Source organism: Sycon ciliatum, chromosome 10 (assembly GCF_964019385.1).
Source record: "Sycon ciliatum chromosome 10, ocSycCili1.1, whole genome shotgun sequence".
Taxonomy (NCBI): domain Eukaryota; kingdom Metazoa; phylum Porifera; class Calcarea; order Leucosolenida; family Sycettidae; genus Sycon; species Sycon ciliatum.
In genome coordinates, this window is record NC_088652.1 from 17,922,110 (window position 1) to 17,942,812 (window position 20,703).

At 48.2% G+C, this 20,703-nt stretch overlaps 1 protein-coding gene and 1 non-coding gene across 3 annotated transcripts; both read right to left on the minus strand.

The window, feature by feature from the left end:
• Positions 1-713: 713 nt before the first annotated feature.
• Positions 714-20,696, minus strand: LOC135826459 (uncharacterized). 2 transcript variants are annotated; one of them, XM_065339065.1, is made up of 12 exons: positions 20,300-20,695; positions 15,948-16,030; positions 13,963-14,700; positions 13,610-13,637; positions 9,189-9,323; positions 8,580-8,692; positions 8,012-8,210; positions 5,708-5,851; positions 4,970-5,090; positions 4,191-4,300; positions 3,109-3,605; positions 714-1,644 (listed from the first exon to the last, which is right to left on the minus strand). In XM_065339065.1, exons 1-11 carry the CDS (start codon positions 20,339-20,341, stop codon positions 3,498-3,500), a joined length of 1,821 nt encoding a protein of 606 aa, XP_065195137.1. In that variant the 5' UTR covers positions 20,342-20,695; the 3' UTR covers positions 714-1,644; positions 3,109-3,497. The 2 variants fall into 2 exon arrangements, with proteins under 2 accessions (XP_065195137.1, XP_065195138.1); XM_065339066.1 differs by lacking the exons at positions 714-1,644; positions 3,109-3,605; positions 4,970-5,090 and having other exon boundaries at positions 4,197-4,300; positions 20,300-20,696.
• On the minus strand, positions 4,377-4,448 carry Trnad-guc (transfer RNA aspartic acid (anticodon GUC)). The gene has a single exon. It is a non-coding gene; the product is annotated as a tRNA-Asp (tRNA).
• Positions 20,697-20,703: the final 7 nt, after the last annotated feature.

A 20,703-nucleotide genomic window follows, 5' to 3' on the forward strand; every position in this document is an offset into this window, starting at 1 on the left:
CCGGTAGCAGCTCATCGGCAACAACCTGACGTTTTCTGCAGCCACAGCACTAGCGTTAGCGCTAGCGCCGCACGGAACTACATGTAAAGTGTAAACAAATCCCCGGGCCGGATGAGCGTGAAAATTAATGTTCGAACGCCACCATACCACTAACCAGAAAATCTGCCGATGGGCTCTTTGACACGGACACATCCAAGTGTCATTCACACTTTCGAGCGTTATCCACATGCAATGGCCAGCATGCCAACCGCAAGATTAGAATGACAGAGGCCATGCTAAAAAAATATCCCTGCCCCCCTTCCCCTTGGTTTGCGAAGTCATTACAGTAGCAATACCAGCAAGGCCAAGGCCCCAGGGTCTGAGCCATGCGCCAGAGCAGTAGGACGTACAAGCATCAATACTCAAAACTATTGCAACCAGCTTGTAGTACAAACCACAACACATGTACTACTCCATGGTTGCAAAACTGCCCAGAGGCAGAGGTCATAGCAGCTGTCCACACTCATTCTCAACACTGTTGCCCAGAAGAGTGGTGACTACTATTATACCATGTTATACGGAGCACATCTCGCATGAACCAAGGCAATACAATCGGGGAGAGTGGTAACTACTGAGTACTGTATACCAGGGAGTCGTAAAATACCGGTATTTTACGACTCCCTGCTGTATACCAAGGATACACCAAGGCAATACAGCTGTACCACCAGGGCCAGTCAGAATGACGATAGGTATTCACCGAATATAGGACATGAGAGACTGTGCAGATAGGTATTCACAAACACAAACGATATAAGAGAGACTGTGCTTATAATAACTAAAAAATGGCCATTATTTTGAGCTGTTCGAAAATACCAACTTTTAAAATATTTTGATTTGAATTTGTGAGCACAAAGAGCCTCCTGGCTTTTAGAAATTTCACACACACACACACACATCTATCATCTGATACCAAGTATCAACATTCATCATCACAAGCGTGATTCATAGAAAAGAAAAAGGACCAAGGAACTACAAGTTACGCTATAATGCCCACTGACACCACCGGTTACTTGACAATCAGCTCATGCGATAACATTGCACGACACTGACCGACGGTACTGACGTTCTACAACTAACTGGCTAACAGCGTGTCGTAGCATAACGTGTAGTTCCTTGGTCCTTTTTCTTTTCCATAAATTTATCCTTGGCTCTCCATCCGAGTAAAGGTGTGATTGTTCCCTTTACAACTCACTCAGCTAATGTAGAAAGGTAATTGGTGATGAATACGTAAAACACATCGGAATCCCAAACGATATAAATAAACTGCAGCGTGCATGCACAGCAGCCGTGTTTCTCGTCTCCAGTCAAATGGCACACATGGCATAGTATACGCATAGAGGCAATGACGTCAATCCCACAAGGTTGTGCGTAGCAGTCGCAGCACCAGTCAGATGCAGCAGGATGAACTGGACAAGCGGTCGTGGATGTCCAACTAGGTGAACGTAGAAAACAGAATGGGGAAGTGCGCCTCATCGGCGTCCGACTCGGTGAACGTACAGCCATCGGGGAGGTGCGTGGCTCTTGTTCACATTCACAGGATACAGCAAACGTTTGTTGAAACTGCTACAGGGTGACAGCGCTGCATAGCAGACATGCGCGGTGCCACTGCAAAACAGAGAGAGAGAAACAAACACATGCACAACGGGAAGATGAAAATACTTTGAAAAGTTGAAAACCAGAATGCGCTGCTTTTGTGGTGGACAGGTGGCATGATGAGACCCATACAGAAATCCCTCATTGGGTCAACTTCCACGCCACGGTGAGCACACTGCTGTAACGACTGAGCACACTGCTGTAACGTCTACTGCACACGATAATGGTAACTCTACCACCATGTCCAGATATCAACGAGTACGTCCCCCCCCCCACACCCCCGTCACTTGGGCACACTTTGGATACTGTAGAACGGCTAATTTTAGCGGGTGCAATTTTAAGCGTTTTCTGAATCTGGACCAATTTGCGATGAAAAATTTCAGCGATCCGAGTTTCAGAGGCAAAAAATGGATTGTACTGAACATGAAAAATTTGGATTGGTGCGGCAAAACTTTAGTGAAGCACTCCTTTTGTTGAAATCGCTAAAATATCACCGGCGCCAAAATCAGCCGTTTTACGGTATCCGTGGCTTTCAGTATCCGTAGTTCGTTCCTGAAGAGGTCTATATGTGCAAGGGGAACGCCCTGCACATCTGCCGCTGCGCTGCACATCGGCAACTGCATTTCATTGCACACAATTGCTTAGGAAGTTTACCATGGCGGTCACTCTTTTCGATGCCTAGTTGCAACGCTGACGCCGAGACCTCTGGTCGGTTGAGTTGCTCCCAGCATATCGGCACGTCGTACCTACATCCCCTATGTTTCGTCCTTTTCCTCGTTTCTTTTTGTTCTCCACCTGTTTTCCAGTAGGGCTGTGTCAATAGTAAAATATATATTTAAAAAAGTCTATACGCACACACACACACATACGCAGAAAACCTGCTGTTGCAACGCCCAAACTACAGAGAATACAGATGCCGACCGAAAAGTCACCAACTTGAAAACTAGGGGTGAAACGAGTATCTATTTTGACCAATCGATCACTCGTTCATAATATTCGATCGAGTATCCGATTATTTCGAGTCCAAAAGCGCTAGATTTGTGAGTTCTCGACCAATTCGGGAGAAATTATCTGTGAACATAGAGCAAAAGTCGCTAACGTCTTGTACAGAGTGTAAAGTAAAGATTTTCACAAGTAATTTCATATCTCAGATCGTTACTTGCCGTGGTGATCGCATCGTCCAAGTCATAAAAATTAATAATGACTCAAAGGCATGCATAAGGCATGCATACCATGTACAGTGGACGAGCGGTATAACAAAAGTTTTTGAAAAATAGAATGCCAATACGAAAAAGAAAAAAAAAACCGATCGAGTGCAAAATTTCGAATACTCGCTCGTTTGAAATTTTCGAACGAATACTCGAATATTCGAACTAATCGTTTCACCCCTATTGAAAACGTTACAGAAATCCCTTCCAGTATCATGGCAGTTCTTTAGAAAACACAGAAGCAAACGGGCAGAAAGCACCAACTTACCATGTGACAGGTGTGCTTTAGTCTGATCAGCCGCCTCACGATTCAGCTAGGGGTGAGAGAAATGAGGACCTTGCTGCATGCTTCTTCTGCACAGATGATATCACAACGGCCTTTCTGAGAGGCTCACATTTTGCACACCAGCGTAGGGTAGGAATAACAGGCCCGCGCAGCATCATAGTCTGTTATAAAGCATCCTACACACTTGGTCTGCACAGCTGACGGTACAATGGCAATCCTGAGATGCTCCAGTTCTGCACAAAACCACGCGGCTAGGAGTCACAAGGCCCGGACTGCACCGGAATGTAGTGTTTAAGTCGGCGGCACAAAGGTGCCTCACACTTGATGTCACGGCAGCAATTCCGAGCAACTCAGATGCCGCACACGTGCCGCTATGGAGGCGCCTTGTCACCGGCAGAACCCTCCAGCTGCCAGAGAGCATAGTCCTTGATGTCTTGCTCGGCATGTTGCGTGAATTCATCCAGCAACATCTCTACAGCCTGTACGCACACAAACAAACGAAAGGAAGTTAAGGAACATCACAACATGTTTTATTATAATGTCAGTTCAACTTTAAGCAGGAGAAACATTTGCGACTGCGCCTCACATTGCAAAAATTCACACGCGATTTTCACGACAGCAGTGCTCATGATCACAGACTCCGTAGCTAGTTCATGCTAGCAATCAGCCACCAAAGTTCCACAGCTCAATTCAAGGTGTATGTATTTTCAGGTGCATGCTGTCCTTGAAGATCAGCATGCCTGGCTGAGGATATACAGGGATTAGAGCTTGCATGAAAATATAGGCGACATGGAGACACGGGTGGAGTATACAGCATGTAGACAACTACTACTTGTGAATAACTGCTGCGTTGACATCGATAATTAGGCTGCAGAGCTAGATAGTAAAACAGGTCGAGAAAGAAAATAGTGGCAAAGCATGGGTAGTGGTAAATGCGGTTCGGGGACCCGAGTGCGAAGTAACCGGCAGTCAGACTCAGACCCTGCTGCTGTCTTTATCATTGCAAGGACCGCTCCGGACAAAGCCTCGGAGGCAAGTTCAGACAACACACTCCAGACACCTACCGTTTCATTGAATAGATCAGTGTGTAGAAGTGACAGAGGAGGACACCTTTCAATGGCCATAGCGTCTTCAAAGCTACAGTAGCGAGAAAGAAGTGACTCCAGTATTACGCCTGCCAACAACAAAACAGAAAAAAGCTCGACGGGGAAGAAGAGAGGGCAGAGCAAAATCTAGGAAAAAGAAATGTCCTCCCCGGCCGGGAATCGAACCCGGGTCTTCCGCGTGACAGGCGGAGATACTTACCACTATACTACCGAGGATTGACTGAAAGATTCACATGCAGCACATATCAAATACACCAAAACTCTCCTTAGACTACACAGCACACCACATGACTCAGCTACCTCCCAGCTGGTAAAGCAATGCAGATTAGAGGAGTTCAGATCGGGAGAGTGAAGGTGTGAGCAATCAACTGCAATACATCTCAAGCAAGTGCATCCCAGAGGTGAGAGGCAATTATGCCGGTTGAAATCCAATTTCGTTTTTAAACTACTTGCACATGGTAATACCTGGTGCTGTGAGTTACTAACGAACACTGGGCCGTGCACTGGTGCAGGACCTAGGCTGTATTCACATACCGGGAGTCGCATTTCACAGAGCAGGACTGTACTACACACATGCAAACACAAACACTCATGCACGATCGTCCGCATACACGCACACACGCAGGCACGATCGCCCTCAAGCACGACTGCATACACGCACCCCCCCCCCCCCCACACACACACAGGCACACACAATAATTTTTTTTTTTTAAACACGAAACGAGGCGCAAGCTGACCTTCTAAGAATCGCTCTCTGGCTGATTGCTGAACGAGCAGATTTCCTCCAGCGGCAATGTGCTGCAGTAGCCGCTCCAATATCAACTTGTCCAGCAGCCAAGAAGAGGCAAACGATGAAACCTACCATCAAATCACATCCAATGTAGAGAGAATCCTTGCTAAAGGCGTTGTCCATAAATAGCGATATTTCTCCTGAGGCCATTTTTTGGTAATTTGCGGTAGGAGGGGTTCCGAGAGTGGTGTGCAAGCACTACTCCCTAAATCAGTGCGTTGATATTCATGAATATTCACGCAATGTTCAGTATTCATGTGCGTTCGGCACGCAAAGGGGGAAGCGTTTAAGACCGTGTTCAGCTGACAGTTTATGCATACATCCTTCCTTTCTCCTTCCCTCTTCCACTGCCATGACTGGCTATGTGGCCCCGTAAGGGGCAGACCAGGATACGTGTTGTACACCGGGCGGGGAACGCCAGACTCAGCGTGCGCGGGCTGCGCGAACAGCGTTACATTCGTGCCTCGCAATACCCTGTGGCAGATGAAAACTGCGCGTACAAGGGCCACAGATGAGGGGCTTCGCCTCATGCATACATCAATACACACTACTCAACCAACCACACCAGCAGACACAGCATACCAGTATGGAACGTATTTCGTGACAAAAAAATCTGTGTGCGGCTTGTACTCCAGTGCAGCTTTTACTCCGGAAAACATGATACCACAAAAGTCCACCATCATACCTCTTGAAGCTGCTGATGACCAAGTCTGTGAACTTCCTCCTCCATCACAGTAGCACTGATGTCGAGAACAGTGTGGCTAACAATGTCACCGTACACACTCCAGAGCAGACTATCCGTGTAGCAATCGCATACAGCCTTACGGGCCTGTACAAAGATGTATCGTAAGGACAAGATCCGCACGAGCATTCACACACACACACACACACACACACACACACACACACACACACGCACGCACGCACGCACGCGCGCGCGCACGCACGCACGCACACACACACAACCACGCACGCACGCGCACACACACACACACGCACGCACGCACACACACACACACGCACGCACGCACACACACACACACACACACACACACACACACACACACACACAGGGACATCTTATTTGCCAGGGTCAAGGCCAGGCTCTCTTTGCAAACAACAAAAAATGTTTTCGTTTTCTATACTACGAAGTAGTGGTTGCGACTTCGGCGATGATTTGTAAGAAAGGCAGAATAGCGCGAGCTCCGGTGTGGGGAGCAAACCTTTGTTTTCTATACTACATAACAGTAATATCCAGATGGGAAAATGAAGAACCAGCTCGAGCAGCTCTGGGTGGAGGAGTCAAAGGAGGGAAAGGAAGTACCATGAACCTAAGCAACCCACAGCTGTCCAAGTCCCCGCAGAACTGGCTGCTCAAGGAGTGCCTACCGCTTCTGCTCGAAAGCTATGTAATACACCTGGTTGCCTGCTGAACGAAAATTTCGAATTTTAGGAATCTTCCGCCAGCGACTCCTGTATCGGTAGTAGTGGCATGGATGACACCAGTAGCGATGATGAGGACGCATTCAAAGACGATGGCCGGCCAGGAGAAAGCCGTTCTCGGTCACAGAATAATTAACTTCCGCCCTCACCATCGTCTACACGGATTTCAAAAGCGTCGACCTCCATTTTGAAAACATGGTGGCTGGCCGCGCTACCCGTAGGCACACGTGCCCCCCGCGTGTCTTAGCGCGAGCCTCAAGCTAAAGATCATGTCGCCCACTCATTTTCCTGTGTTTCCCCATTTCTTCGAACTCGCTCAGCTTTTGCTTCAGCCTTTGCTTCGCTCGTGCTTCAGCTCCACGCTGTAGTCTGAGTTTAGTTCTCTTGTCTTCTTCCAGCAGAATACTGCAAACTCTACAGCGCGTCGAGCTTCTCCTAAAAGAGTTTCTTTTGCGTCGAGACAGACTGTCGATCGTTTCAGTCCTATCTTGCCGTCGTCTCATGAGCGCCCGAAAGCAACAGTATCTATTTTCTTGTCGTTCCATTTTCTGGCGAACTCATTCACCTACTACTTCTTCCTTTATGAAAGCTTCAGGTGGCTGAGTTCTCCCACTAGCGACAATCATGCCTTGGAAAAGAACAGGATATTCCTAAGGTATGTACAGCCAGTGCAGTGATGACAGTGCACTGCACTGTAAAAAGCACCTGCATGCACTGCGCGTAGTTGTTGTTTGTTTTGTCGAGAAAGAATCCCTTTGATCCCTTTCGCACTCGCACGGGCCATGAGGGCGCAGCACGGAAACGGGTCTATTGAATTCATTTCTTGGTCGATTTTGACAACCAATACGTCGTTGTTTTTCTTTTTTCACTAGCTATCCTTTCTCCGCTTCCGAATTGTGATGCCGTCCACCTGGAAAGCCTTGAAGTGAAACGAGTGGAGGCCGGTTTCGGAGGTAATTTTCGGCCAAACGGCAATCAAATCGAAAAATTCGAAGCGGACGATCTGTTGGTATCTATCGAAAGAAGACGTTGGTCCATAAAAAATCTTTGGAAACTACAACGTATGAACCAAGGAATTACGGTAAGTTTGAGAATTTTGGTACATTAGCTGTACGCTGATTGGTCGATTAGCGCGACCGTTGACAAACGGGCCAGTGACGTTTTGTACAGCGTTGGTGAGGGCTGAACTTACAGTGCTTTCACGACATCCTTGATGAGCATGTGGACTTTTATTAATTTTATTATTTTGTTGTTGTTGTGTTTCGGTAATCCATACCTGCTGCAGGTTTGCGCCGTCTTGGTCAATTTGCAACAGTCTCTTATCAAAGACGTTGCTTCTGCTTTGCTGTACCGGTCACAAACTGTTGACCCCCCCCCCCCCCCCTCCGTGACAAGACAACGGTGATTGAGCGGTGAGGTGAAAGACCTTGCTTGGAGAGCAAATAGAAGAATACGCTGATGCCAGACCGCAGTGATCTACAATAGAGTGCAGTAGAGTGCTACAGAGTGCACACACAGACACAACCACAATCAATTCCACTCTCACCTCCTCCGCACAAGCCTCGGCCACGCACGCCTCCACTATCTCCATGGCAACGCGCTCACTACGAGCCTGGTACATGTACAGCTGCGCCTGTTCCGACACGGTTTCCTTGACAACCATAGTGACTGCTGGCTGCAGGATAATGCCCAGTATGTAGTCAGTGACCTCTTCAGCACAGGTCTGCCGAGAACGAAGAAGATAACTGCATGGGATAAAGAAAGGAGACAGAGGAATCAGTCAAATCAGCTCAGATGGCGAGCCAAAGAAATAATTATTAAATTGAAAACATGGTCTACCTGTTCAAAACCTCTTTGGCAATAGCCCAGGAATTAGACACACTCCAGATCCTCAAAATGACATCACGGGGACAACAGTTACCGCCAACCTGTTGCCACACATCCTGGGCACCATTTTCAATGGTGCTTTGGGTGGGGTATATCAGTAAAACCTAATTTTCAGTGCAAACAGGCATTTCGGATAACGGTTCAGATAGCTGACGTTCGGATAATCGGCATTCTACTGTATTTCCAACGGTGCACAATGTGAAAGAGCAGACGAAAAAAGGATTTACCTGTGCACGAGCTCTGTCATAGTCTCCTGGACAACACCAGGGACCAGGGTCTCTATGATACCATCTAGAACTGTGTCCACAACAATGCTTGCTGCGTGGCCAGCAGTAAACACCTGCAAACACATAAACACATACACACAAACACACACCTCAGACCTCAGACCTGCCCATCGCGGAAGCGATGATAGCGAACAGCTATGTTTGACATAGAAACTTGTGCTAGGATTACACCATTCAACAGCTTGCAAGGCTGATGAATTGACCGCCACTAATTTTAGCCTGGTATCCACCACACAGCTGACACACAAACACATGTTCAAGGCCACACCCAAACCAGGTCCCTAACGCAAGCTGCATGGCTACTTTTTTTTTTATCAAAAGTGCTGATGAAGTATGGCATACAAGAAAAATACACCAGGACATCCTTGCGCTCGTCCCAAGGACTGAAACAAACCTGATTGCACTCGTGGAAAGGACTGAAGCAAACCTGATTGCGCTCGCCCCAAGGACAGAAACGAACTTGAGTGCACTAGTCCCACGGACAGAAGCGAACCTTAGTGTGCTCGTCCCAAGGACTGAAACGAACCCAGTGGAAAAGATCTACCCTACCTTGGTGCGCTTGTCTGCATCCAGTTCAATGAAGACGTCCATGAGAATGCCAGGCACAATGTCATCAGCCAGACACCGCTCCAGTACATCGTCCACAACAGCGTGCGCCAGCGATTTAGATTGAAGAGCAATTAGCTACACGTACATGGAAACCAAGATGACAAGAGAGCAGGAAAGTCGATGAACAGCCTGTGTGTATGGGTGGGGGGGGGGGGGGGGGGGGGGGCAGAACCTAAGTGTTCCACACCACAGTGGTCCCTCAGCACAAGCATATTACAGTACTGGCAGGTGCCAGAGGGGGGGGGGGGGCAGCCTCCTAGCCTAGGTCGTTCATATTCTCATGTACTACAGTCTGTGCAGAGTTGAGTCACCGTGTATACATTGGTATGCTGTGCTTGGTGAAATCCTAGCCTGTTCGTTCTTTGGCATCCGGTAATACTGTAGTATTTGAAAGGGTACAGTTGCACACTCAATCCTGGGAAATATACCGTATGACGTGTCAAGATTCGACGCTGGGAAAGGGACTGCAAGACATACTGCATTTTTACCATTTAAAAATAACGGTATTTTTTCAAGACAATATTTCTTCATTTCTCCCCGGACCCCTCCCTTCCCCCTCAAAACGAACATGCACACGTTTATGCAGGGTATCGATATTTTTTCAATGAAGTGCAATCTCCTCATGAAACGTGACCAACTGCAACTCCAAACTCTCCATACACCAAGGTTTACATTGCCACGGTCGCACAACCTTGTCGTGGCTATGTTCACGAGGTTGACTTTCACTTTGTGTTGGTCATAAACTACATGTTTCCACAGTACGCGGACATAGTTAGAGATCGATATATTTTTCACAACAGGGCCCAAACGAACGAAAATCTTCTCTAAACAATATCGATATTTTTCGACGACCCCTAATATAACATTTATAAGTCAACCTTAAAGCGGCCCGCTCCCAAACCGCATGGTATTTCTACGAAATCCCTACTTTTCACTAAATCGCACCTTGCACTTCTCACAGTTCTGCACTTTCCTTTTCGGCCCTGTTTATCCAAAAATAGCCTACGGTGTTTTTTCTCGGGTTCACCTAGGGTTCACCCGCACCGTACCGTACTGCTGTGCTTGCATTTCCCCGAATCATTTTTCGACACGCTGCTTACTTCTGGGGCCCTTTTCCTTTCGAGCCTCCGACAAGATTTGCATTCGCTCTCTCTCGTCTTCACGATTTCGCTGAGCATCTTCTTGGCAAGTCAGTGTTTCCAAGGTCGACTTGAAGAAGGCGTACTACAAAATTCCTGTTGCACCAGCCGATGTCCCCAAGACTACCATTACAACTCCCTTTGGAAGCTTCGAGTTCCTCCGAATGCCCTTCGGCCTCCGGAATGCGGCGCAAAGTTTCCAACGGCTCGTCGACGAAGTCACTCGTGGGTTGGATGGCGTTTATGTCTACCTAGACGACATCTTGGTGGCTAGCTCCTCCCTTGAACAGCACTGGAGGCACCTCGGACTGCTATTCCAGCGCCTGGCTGACTATGGGTTGGTGGTGAATCCCGACAAGTGCGTCTTTGGGGTTTCAACACTGGAGTTCCTTGGTCACACAGTCAGCAGTGACGGCATTAGCCCTCTGCCAGCTAAAGTCACCGCTGTTCAGGAGTTCCCTGCGCCGAAATCCATTCGTCAGCTCAAGCGGTTCCTTGGCCTCATCAATTTCTACCGTTGGTTCCTTCCAGACTGTGCCGCTACGCTCAAGCCTCTCACAACATTGCTCGCTGGTCCCAAGTTGAGTAAAACGGCTCCGATCAGTTTGAATGAGACCGCTCTGGCGGCTTTCCAGGCTATCAAGTCCACGCTAGCTGCAGTGACTTTACTCCACCATCCCGATCCCTCCGCGACGTTCAGTCCCATGGTTGATGCATCCGATCAGGCCGTTGGTGGAGTGCTCCAACAGCAGGTTTCCGGCATATCCCAACCTCTCGTGTACTTCTCTGTCCCGCTCAAACCAGCGGAGACACGGTATAGTACGTTCGGCAGAGAATTCCTGGCCATCTATTTCGCAATACAGCACTTCCGGTACTTCTTGGAGGGCCGCGAATTCTGTGTGTTTACCGACCACAAACCTCTGTGCCCCTGCCCTCAATATTGATCATATTGATATTGAACCGGTAAATCGAAGTACCAAGTAACATATTGGGGTCGGATGTTGAGCGTTGAAGCTCAGCAGCCATGTAATGTCGCTGTCACCTAGGATAGCACGTGGATGCACCGTGGGTATGCTTCACTCTATGGTGCATTCATTGCCATATCTTGGGAGACTGGAAAGGTGTTGGACAATCAAACTCTGTCTCGTTATTGCATGCCGTGTTCACGTTTGAAAAAGCTGCTAGACCAGAGAGAAATCACGCAAGTTGAGTATGATGACAAGATGGCGTCACATTCGTGCCCTGCTAACACCAAGTCACCTGCTCCCGCGATGGAGGCTGAAGCAGCCAAGCAGATCTGGCAACGTTCACTGCAGCTTCGACAAGCACGCTACACCACCTTCATTGGGGATGGTGACACCAAAAGCTTCAAATCTGTGTGTGGTGCTGCCCCATTCGGCCCAGATGGAGCTATCGTAAAAGAAGAATGTGTTGGCCACGTCCAGAAGCGTATCAGCTCAAACCTCCTCAAGCTGAAGAGAGAGATGAGTGGAGAGAAGTAAGAAGATGGACTGCCGATCAGTGGACGAGGTCGCTTGACGTAGAAGACGATGGACAAGTTGTAGGCCCTCTATGTACTTGCTGTTCGTAGCAACACTGACAGCCTGCAAGGAATGGCGAGAGCTATACGGGCATCGCTCATGCATTCCACATCTACAGATAGCTAACCTGCTCACCACTATTGTGCGCCAGGAGGAGCAGACAGCTGGTGCAAGTGGCACAAAGCGCAGGCAGGAGAGGAGGTGAGAAGTATGTCCACCCTGATGCCATACCCGAGACAGTGTTTAAAGCAACGAAGCCCATCTACTTGCGGCTAACGAAGGTTGTTTGCGAGGAGCAACGCAGAACAGGAATGAGTGCATTAATGGCATGTGGCAAATGTGTCCCAAAAGAGGCTTCTGTTGCGCCGGGACAGTTGAAACAGCTGTAGCCTTGGCCACAGCTTGGTTCAACAACCCGAACAATGCCATAGTTTGTTTTCTGAAAATGGGCCTCGCCAGAGGGAATTCACACCGCCGCAGCTGTGGCACATCTTGCCAGTCACCGCCGTCATGATGCAGCCAGGAAGAGCTTAGATGTGACCAAAAAGGCCAGGAAAAGCAAAGAAGGCTGAAGAAGGGCATCAGTGACGATCAGGCAGATGAAGAAGGGGTTACCCACGAGCCAGGTGGCTTCTGATGCGAGTATTTGAATGCGGACGTGCTGTAATTGGATAGGCCTTGTGTGTAAGTGTGTGTATGTCTGTGTGTGTGTGTGTCTGTGTTTTGGTATGTTTCTGGCCTATCTCGCAAGTTGCTACCACGATAGCAGCCAAGTCGTTAGTGCTACACACCTCAAACTATACATTTCTGCGCTCTGTGGCACATTGGCTAGTTCATGAATGTCTTCTTTTAGCCCTCTAGCAATGCTTGCTCTCACATTCAACTTGGAGACGGTCATGACTATTTTTTTCCGAAAACGCACGTCAGAATTCTCCGTTGTGGTGTGAACACCTGATGAGGATATGTGCTCTGTTTGTTTCTATTCAATACCTAAAATTAATTATGTACTCGGAACACAAAAAAAACTGTTTCTGTTCTTCCTAGTGCATAAATATTTCAATGTTGCGGTTAAAAGAGGTTCAGCTACAGCCAGTTTTAGTTTTTTTTTTGGGCGTAGTAGTTGATATGCATGCATGGAGTGTACTCGACATTATTGCTGGTCCATGTCTTTTGGTATCTGGTGGTCCCCTCCAGAAAATTTGAAGGAATTCCAAGAAACATTGGTTGAAGTTTTGTGTACTTTTACGGATGACTATCCGCGAAGGTAGATCGTCACCAGTGATATACAGGGCAGATGTCTGTATTCCGTGACAACTACTACAAAATATGCTATTTTCGGTGTAACTTTATTTGATTTCGGTGATTTCGGTAGAAAAACCAGGCACCAAAATTTAAATTCCACCTAAAAGCCTCTCTAGAGTATGCACGGTATGTGATGGGAAAGTTGGTCACCAAATTCTGCATTACACTTGAAACCTGGCAGGTCCCTGGCACCGAAATTTTAAAATACACCTAAAATGACATGTTTTACAGTATCTGGATGCGGCTTTTACTCCGGAATTACGGTACCTAACGCCCATGTCCCCAAGCACACATGCTGTCTAGGTGCAGGACATAAAGAGAAGTGCATGACATGGAGCACATTGACTGTACAAACAGCACAGCGGACAACACGACGTACCAGTCGATTCCAGCTTGGCGAGACATTGCTGCATTGGCAAACACACCACAAGATGCACACAGACAATCCATATTGGCCTCCGGTTTAGATTGGGCAACAGAACATACGGTAAGACATGTAAATATAGCAAGGAAGAAAATCTAACGCTTTAACGAGTGACATTTCTTCGTGGTAATAAGTTCTGCTTAGGTTGTAAGGCCTGATAGATCACTATTGTGTTACATGCAGATATGCCCGAAAGCAACGCAAGATCGTTAACGTATCTTCTCGTTGACCTATGTATTTTGGACAATTGCTAAATTTGGGACCCGTTATAAAAACATTTCTTACTGTCCTATACATACTGTACATACCCGGAGAGGTGTGCAGATGGTCTGGAGTTGCCGCCACGCACATCTGCTACAGTGCTTGACCAATCGGCTGGATACACACCAGGCTGTGGCAGCATCATCATGGGTGCACCAGGGTAGTAGGGTGGTGGTGCAGGCCAGAATCCAGGATTGGCCATCGGACCCGGGGCTGCCCAGGGTTGATAAGCTGCGGCAGCTGGTACTGACGCTGTTGCGGCTAGTGGCGGCGGTGGCATGCCAGGGTAATACTGGTACTGGGCGGGCGGCTGGTAATACGGATACCCGGGTCCAGCCTCCGCCGCTAGTCCACCCCCGTGCCTGCCACCGACTCTGTTGCCGCCGTGACGACCGGCACTATGACGTCGCTCGCCGTCCCTGGCGGTGTCATGCAGTTGCCATGGTATCTGCTGTTGCTGCTGGCCGGGTGGCATGAAAACATATGGCGGCATTGGAGGCAGAATGACTGGCCTCGGCTTTGGATGGGACTGCAGACGTCGTTTCCTGTACGCACGCGTGTCCAAACGAGGCGTACCGTCAGCAGCATAGCCGTCAGGAAACGGGCTGCTGCCTGGAAGAGATACGTCCGGTGTTGGACGTCCTGATGCTACTGCTGCCACCGCCGCCGCTGCTGGGGGTAGTTGCCTGGAGAATGGCGAGGTCGACCGAGATGCATAGCGTGCTGCGTCTGGAGTGTACGGGTGACGCACTGCGGTAACGTTGCCACGGGGATCATCTTGCATGCTGCAACACCACAAAACAAGAAACCCCAGAAGCCTCGAGTGAAATTGTAGAAAATTAGCTCAATGCAAAAGCTTAGCACAACAAAATTTCGTTCTTATTTTCCGCACTCATTCGAATAACGAATGCTTTGGTGAAGTGGCAAGAGACTCTGCCTTCAAGTTGCTGATCCTACAAAAATTACTTTTCGTTGTTTGATTTTATCAAAAATGTGGCATTTGTTTCGGTTCAAAAGTCAAGGACAGAAGAATATTTCGGTTTGTTGTGGGATTGCGCACCCTCTTCCACGAGAGCGTCCCATCTCAAGGTGAGGCTGGGCTCAAAGAAGCTCAGTGATGGCAAGCCGAGAACCTTCAGTCTTGCACTCTTCTGCAACTTCTTCATTTGTTGTTGTTTGTATTTATTTTGATTCGCAAGTTCAAACGGGCATAGAACCCAATAACATGAAAGCGAATATGAAAATCATAATGAGAATGAGAATTCAAATACTTTGATCTTCAACGTAGAGTCAGCGGTACATCAGAGGAGATTTCAAGTGCAGCTCTCTTGAGTTGGAGTGCGCAATGCAGTACAGTGCAGAACTAAACATGAAGCAAAACTGGTCAAAATGATACGTAACTAGTAGAATGTCAGCATGTTTCGTTCGCCTCTATTGGGGTTTATTTCAGCCCTAGTCACTATTAACTAGGCAAAGAATCAAACCTGAGTTGCAGGCAAAGCTGAGATACGGGCAGCACCCGATCCCAAGGTGCCCTGAAACAAGACATTTGAGCATACGGCATCGACCTTAGTTTACTGATCCCACCCTCTCAAGCGGTTTTGGGTTAACCACACCACATCACCTATGCGGAGCCTACCTTGATTTCGGCTAAGGACTGTGGAGAATCCATAAAATACAAAATGCAAATACAGATGAAGAGCTGAGATGCAAAACCCGATTAAAAGCGCCATATTAGAGAAAATCTGAGATTTTCAGCTCAGTGTAACCAAAAGGTCCAGGGGCACTGGCAGACAAAATTTCAAATTCAAAATCTCACTAGAACCATTTCAAAACTGGAACCCAAATACGAATTTAAGAATCCTTTTTGGTCATGAAGTTAGTTGTTCCAACGAGGTTCTAAGTTCCTTTCTGGTCAGTATTCGAAAAGTGATGAAACGGATTTAGCGGGTTTCGCATTCCTGCTCTTCAAATGCACTGTACACATTGCAGTTTTACCATCAGATTCTGTTACTAGCTAGTTTTTCCTCACCGTTCGCCCTGTGTGAGCGGTGGCAGCAAGGGTGAGAGCCTCTCCTCAGACGGACGCCGCTGCCAACGATCGCGTGGAGTTTCCTGGCAATAAGAAAAGAAGTGGAGGACAATACAAGCAATTGTGGAATGAAGCGAAGCAACAGTTGAGCTAGAACATGGTTATTTTCTCACACCTCTCTCAGGCGTACATCCAGTACATGGCAAAAGGGGTGTTCCACTGAGTCATACCACAACTACTGTAAAACATGTAATTTTAGGTGCATGAAAATGTCGGTGCCAGGGACCTACCAGGTTTCAGGTGTAATTTAGAATTAGGTGACCATCGTTCCCTTCACATACAGTGCATACTCTAGTGCCTTTTAGGTGTAATTTAAATTTAGGTGCCTGGTTTCTCTACCGAAATCACCGAAATTAAAGTTACACCGAAAATTGCATGTTTTACAGTATGTGATTGATACAACTGTGGTGGCATACATGTACATTAGCATCAATTCAGCCACATTGCTACCTACAGTAAAACATGGTGTAAGCGACCTCTGGGTTTAGCGACCACCTGCTCCTAACGACCGTTTTCCCACGCACCGACAGTTCTACACAGACACTGTGGGACCTGGTTCTAAAGACCACCTGGTTTTGACGACCGCTTTTGCTTGCACCGTGGGGTGGTCGCTTAACCAGGTTGTACTGAACTTCAAAGAACAGTCGCGGCCAAAGAAATCCGACCTACGAGTCAAAAGCAGCGCCGCGTTTCCGTCTCCATTACGTCATGACCGTTCCAAAACAAACCATTCGACGGCCGCAGGGGCCGCATAGGCTTTGGCGCTGCTTTCCGCACATGGGTCGAATTTCTTTGACCACGATTGCAGTTTGTTCATAAAGTACATGCACAATGTCCCATCCTATTTGTAGTGTCTGCTGTGCTTGCAACTTTGGCTTCAGATGTTGTTCTGGGGGGGGGGGGGGGGGGGGGGGGGGAAGGAGGGGGAGGGGGGCACACTGCGACATGCACGGCAGCCAGAAACGGGCAAGTGCATGCAAAGGGGAGCCGTTTGGTGCCAAAAGGGGGCAAATAAATGATCACGACTGATGTTCGTGACAGGGAGATTAGCCTCCTGTCATGGCTACGTGGCTGCATTTATATTTACCAGCATCTTGTTTTTCTACAATTACAGTACAGGGTGTTACCATAGCTACTGCAGTGCTGGCCAATGAAGTCGAATCAGCCATGTGAGAGCTGCCACACCACGAGTTGCAGGCTTGACGGGGCGAACTCAGCTCGATTGGGCAGGCACAGGGCATCACAGGCTGCTTGTCTCCGGGCAATCGTACCGTACACGAGTGATCGGACTTCACCAAGCCATCATTGTAGCGGATTGCCGTAAACATGGACATTTTTACACTTTTCATGTTTTAGTAACAAAAGAAACAAGGGGAGTCGTTACGTGGCCAAGAAGAAGAAATAATTATGCTGGCGCAAAGGAACCTGAAGGTGCTCAGCCTGCTGCCCCAGGCCTTCTGGTGAAGATGATGAGTCGGACCCGTTACTGACCTCGAACCCAGACAGTGGCAGCTCCAGTGACGATGAGGACGTTTCCTCGTTTAGCGCCACTGGAAATCGTATTTTTGACCTGGAAATCGTGCAAGAGATGCTGAAAGCACATGCTGTGTGTTCTGACTGCAAAGTGGGCCACTTAATCTTGACGAAGAGTGCCCAGCACGGCCTTGGCTCCCACGTCTCCCCGCCGTGCTCGTCAAGTACATGTAGCCGTTTTGCTGAATTGCCAATGTCGAAAAAATCTCGATTTTTGACGTAAATCGCCGGTCTGTGCTGGCCATGAGGAGAATCGGCAGAGGTCATGCTAGCTTGGAGAAGTTCTGTGCAATAATGGAGTTGCCAAGGCCTGTCGCTAAGTCGGCTTCCCATCGCCATCAAGACGCACTCGGAAAGGCAGCGCACACCGTGGGCGAGAAGAGTAAGAAATATGCTGCGCAGGAACTGCTGGCGGAAAATGGAGATGGTGAGATCGCAGTAACGTATGACGGGACATGGAAAAGGAGAGGTTATTCATCTCTCAATAGTGTGTTTACGTGCATCGCCTGGTCATCGGGGAAGGTCGTCGATCTGAACACGAGCTCCAAGTATTGCCAGCAATGTGCCTCTTGGAATGCAAAATTGGAGCGGAAAGTTAAAACCCCGGCTGCACACGCGGCATGGTTGGCAGAACATGAGCCGTCATGCGTCATCAACACGACCAGGCCATCCCCATGAATGGAGAGTGAGGCTGCGCGCATCCTCTGGTGCAGATCCGAAGAGAGGCGTGGATTGAAGTATATAACCTACGTCGGTGATGGGGACTGCAAAGGTCACAAAGAGGCTTGTGAGCCAAGCCCTATGGAGAACTAGCCGTGAAGAAGGAGGAGTGCGTAGGGCACTGTTATGAACTGCTATGTTAGGTGCCTTACAACTCTTGTTTCACAATGTATGTTGCTATGCATGCTGTGTACACGCTCACCCATGCGCGCGCGCGCGCCTCCGGTTTATGTGTACACCTCTCTCATGTCGTGCATGTGTCTAGCCGCGTACAGTTCACTTCTTGCTTTACGCCCGATTAGGGCTAGCCACTGTCTGGTCGCAGTGACCTTGCGTAGCTGCGCTGCATATACGTCATGTCGCCGGAAAGGCGCGACTGGTCCACGATCTGCAGTGATGCGTACCTTCCATTGTTTTTGCCGCCTTTCAGTTTTTCTTAGTTTTTGTCAGCTGTGTAGCTGGACTTCTTTCATATAATTATTGCAGACCCGTCTTTCTGTGGTTCAGTCGATCTTTAGTTCAGTGTGCTTCAGTCTGGTTCTAATAACTTCTATGTCTCTCCCAACTCTCTTGTAAATATAACTCATTCCCTAATCCGAAGTGTTGCGTTAGTGCTGGCTGGTCGAACGTGGGTTCCACTACAGCACGTTCAAAAACGCGTTGGCAAAGGCCTACGTTACCTAAAAAAGAGCTTGAAGGAGCAGAAGCTCTCCAACGGCCTCAGAATCGGTGATGCTGGAAGGCTGACCGACACCGCAATCGACTTTCTCCAGGCGCATTACGGGCGAGCTGTACGAGAGAACACGAGTGACCTCCAAAAAATGGCGCATGCCATTTGGGCAAGTGTCTGTCACCGCTGCTCCTCGGACACTCGTCCACAATATCAGTACTGCCCGGAGGGAGCTGAATCCTGGTGCGGCTGGCAGCGCGTCCAAGCGGGGGCGCAAGAGGAGTACCAGCATCACAACACTCTGCCACCTGCAGTGTTCGACGTGATAAAGCCTCTGTACATCAGGCTGGCTGAGAGGTCGCTCCTCCAACGGTGCCCGATGGGCGCCACACAGAACGCCAACGAATCATTCAATGTTGTTGTGTGGCGCATGTGCCCAAAGGAAGTGTATGCAGGTGGCAAATATGTGGAAACTGCTGCCAATCTCCCCACCATCACGTTCAATGATGGTGAAATTGGTCTGGTGCAAGTCCTGCAGGAGATGCAATGCCATCTGGGACCAACCACCACTGCAGCTCTCAACAAGGAGGACCATTGGCGCATGCAGAATGCTGAATCCGCAAGTTCGCCAGAGGAGAAAGAGAGCAGGAAGAGAAGGAGAAGGAGAAAGAAGGAGGGTGTGACCTATGAGTCTGGAGCCTTTGGGTGGTCCACCTGAAGTCTGGGACACATTGTGAGGACGAATGCACAAAATGCATAAGATTTTGGGTGCCTTTTTGGAGTGTTTTTAGTCTCATACTCCAATTTCCGTTCAATTTTTCGCCCAGGATGCTTAGGATACCCCACAATGTATACATTTTTGGAAAGCTTATGTTTAGACCTAGTGCGCCTGGGTAATCTCTTCTCGATTCTCGCCAAGCTGTTCATAAATTGTTCATAAAATGATTGATTTTTTTCATCTGTTGGCACATGTAGTGATCCAAGATTTTTCAACCTGTTTTGAGTTCGCAAAAAAATGACGTTCGCAATTTCTCATGAAGCAACGAGGACACAACGTTTCCACAACAATGACTTTGATGAGCTCACTGTCTTGCTACTGGTATAAGCTAGCATTGCCCAAATTTTCATTGGAAAATTTTGTGTGGAAGTGTTACTATGCCCACCTCGCTGTGTGTGGGTCGTTACGAGTTCTACAGCCAGACCCCTCACTTCTACGAGTACATCCACATCATTTTCATTTATCAGCTGCTGCGAGCTGAGTTTTGTCAATACAGTATTCGTTGCAGAGAGGTGTCCAATACATGCACCTGAATTAGTTTTACGTTTCCAAGTCAGAGAACAACACGTCATGAAAAATCGAATACGGTACCTTGCGCTCTTTTCTCCTTTGGTGTTGCCCATGATATTCCATGTACTCCACAGACTAGAGCACGCACGCACAGCCCCTCCAAGGACTGTCAAATGGGCCCAGCTAAGCAAAGACGGTCCAAGGAGTTTTCTACGAAATTCTTCTCATGTAAGAATGCAAGACTCCACTGAAAATAGTCCGATTGAGCTGAGAAGGACAGTACCTGGCTGAGTTAGACCCCCACTCGCCAGAGAAGATTTACAAAACTACATTGTACCATAAATTTGTTCTCGACACGACAGTGCACCTCTGCAAAGGCGGCAAGAGTCCGTAACCATACTACTACTAGCCCTTTGGCCTTGCTCCAAACAAACTTTGACCAAAGGCAAAGGCAAAGAAAGGCATTGCTGCATTCAAATAAATAA

Excerpts from the sequence above, each read along its gene's own strand:
- LOC135826459 (XM_065339065.1), bottom strand. The coding sequence starts at position 20,341 with ATGGAATATCATGGGCAACACCAAAGGAGAAAAGAGCGCAAG. Across the intron at positions 14,701-15,947 it reads CCGCTCACACAGGGCGAACG|CATGCAAGATGATCCCCGTG; the intron begins GTGAGGAAAAAC and ends GTGGTGTTGCAG. Across the intron at positions 4,301-4,969 it reads CAGAGAGCGATTCTTAGAAG|GCGTAATACTGGAGTCACTT; the intron begins GTCAGCTTGCGC and ends TGTTGTTGGCAG.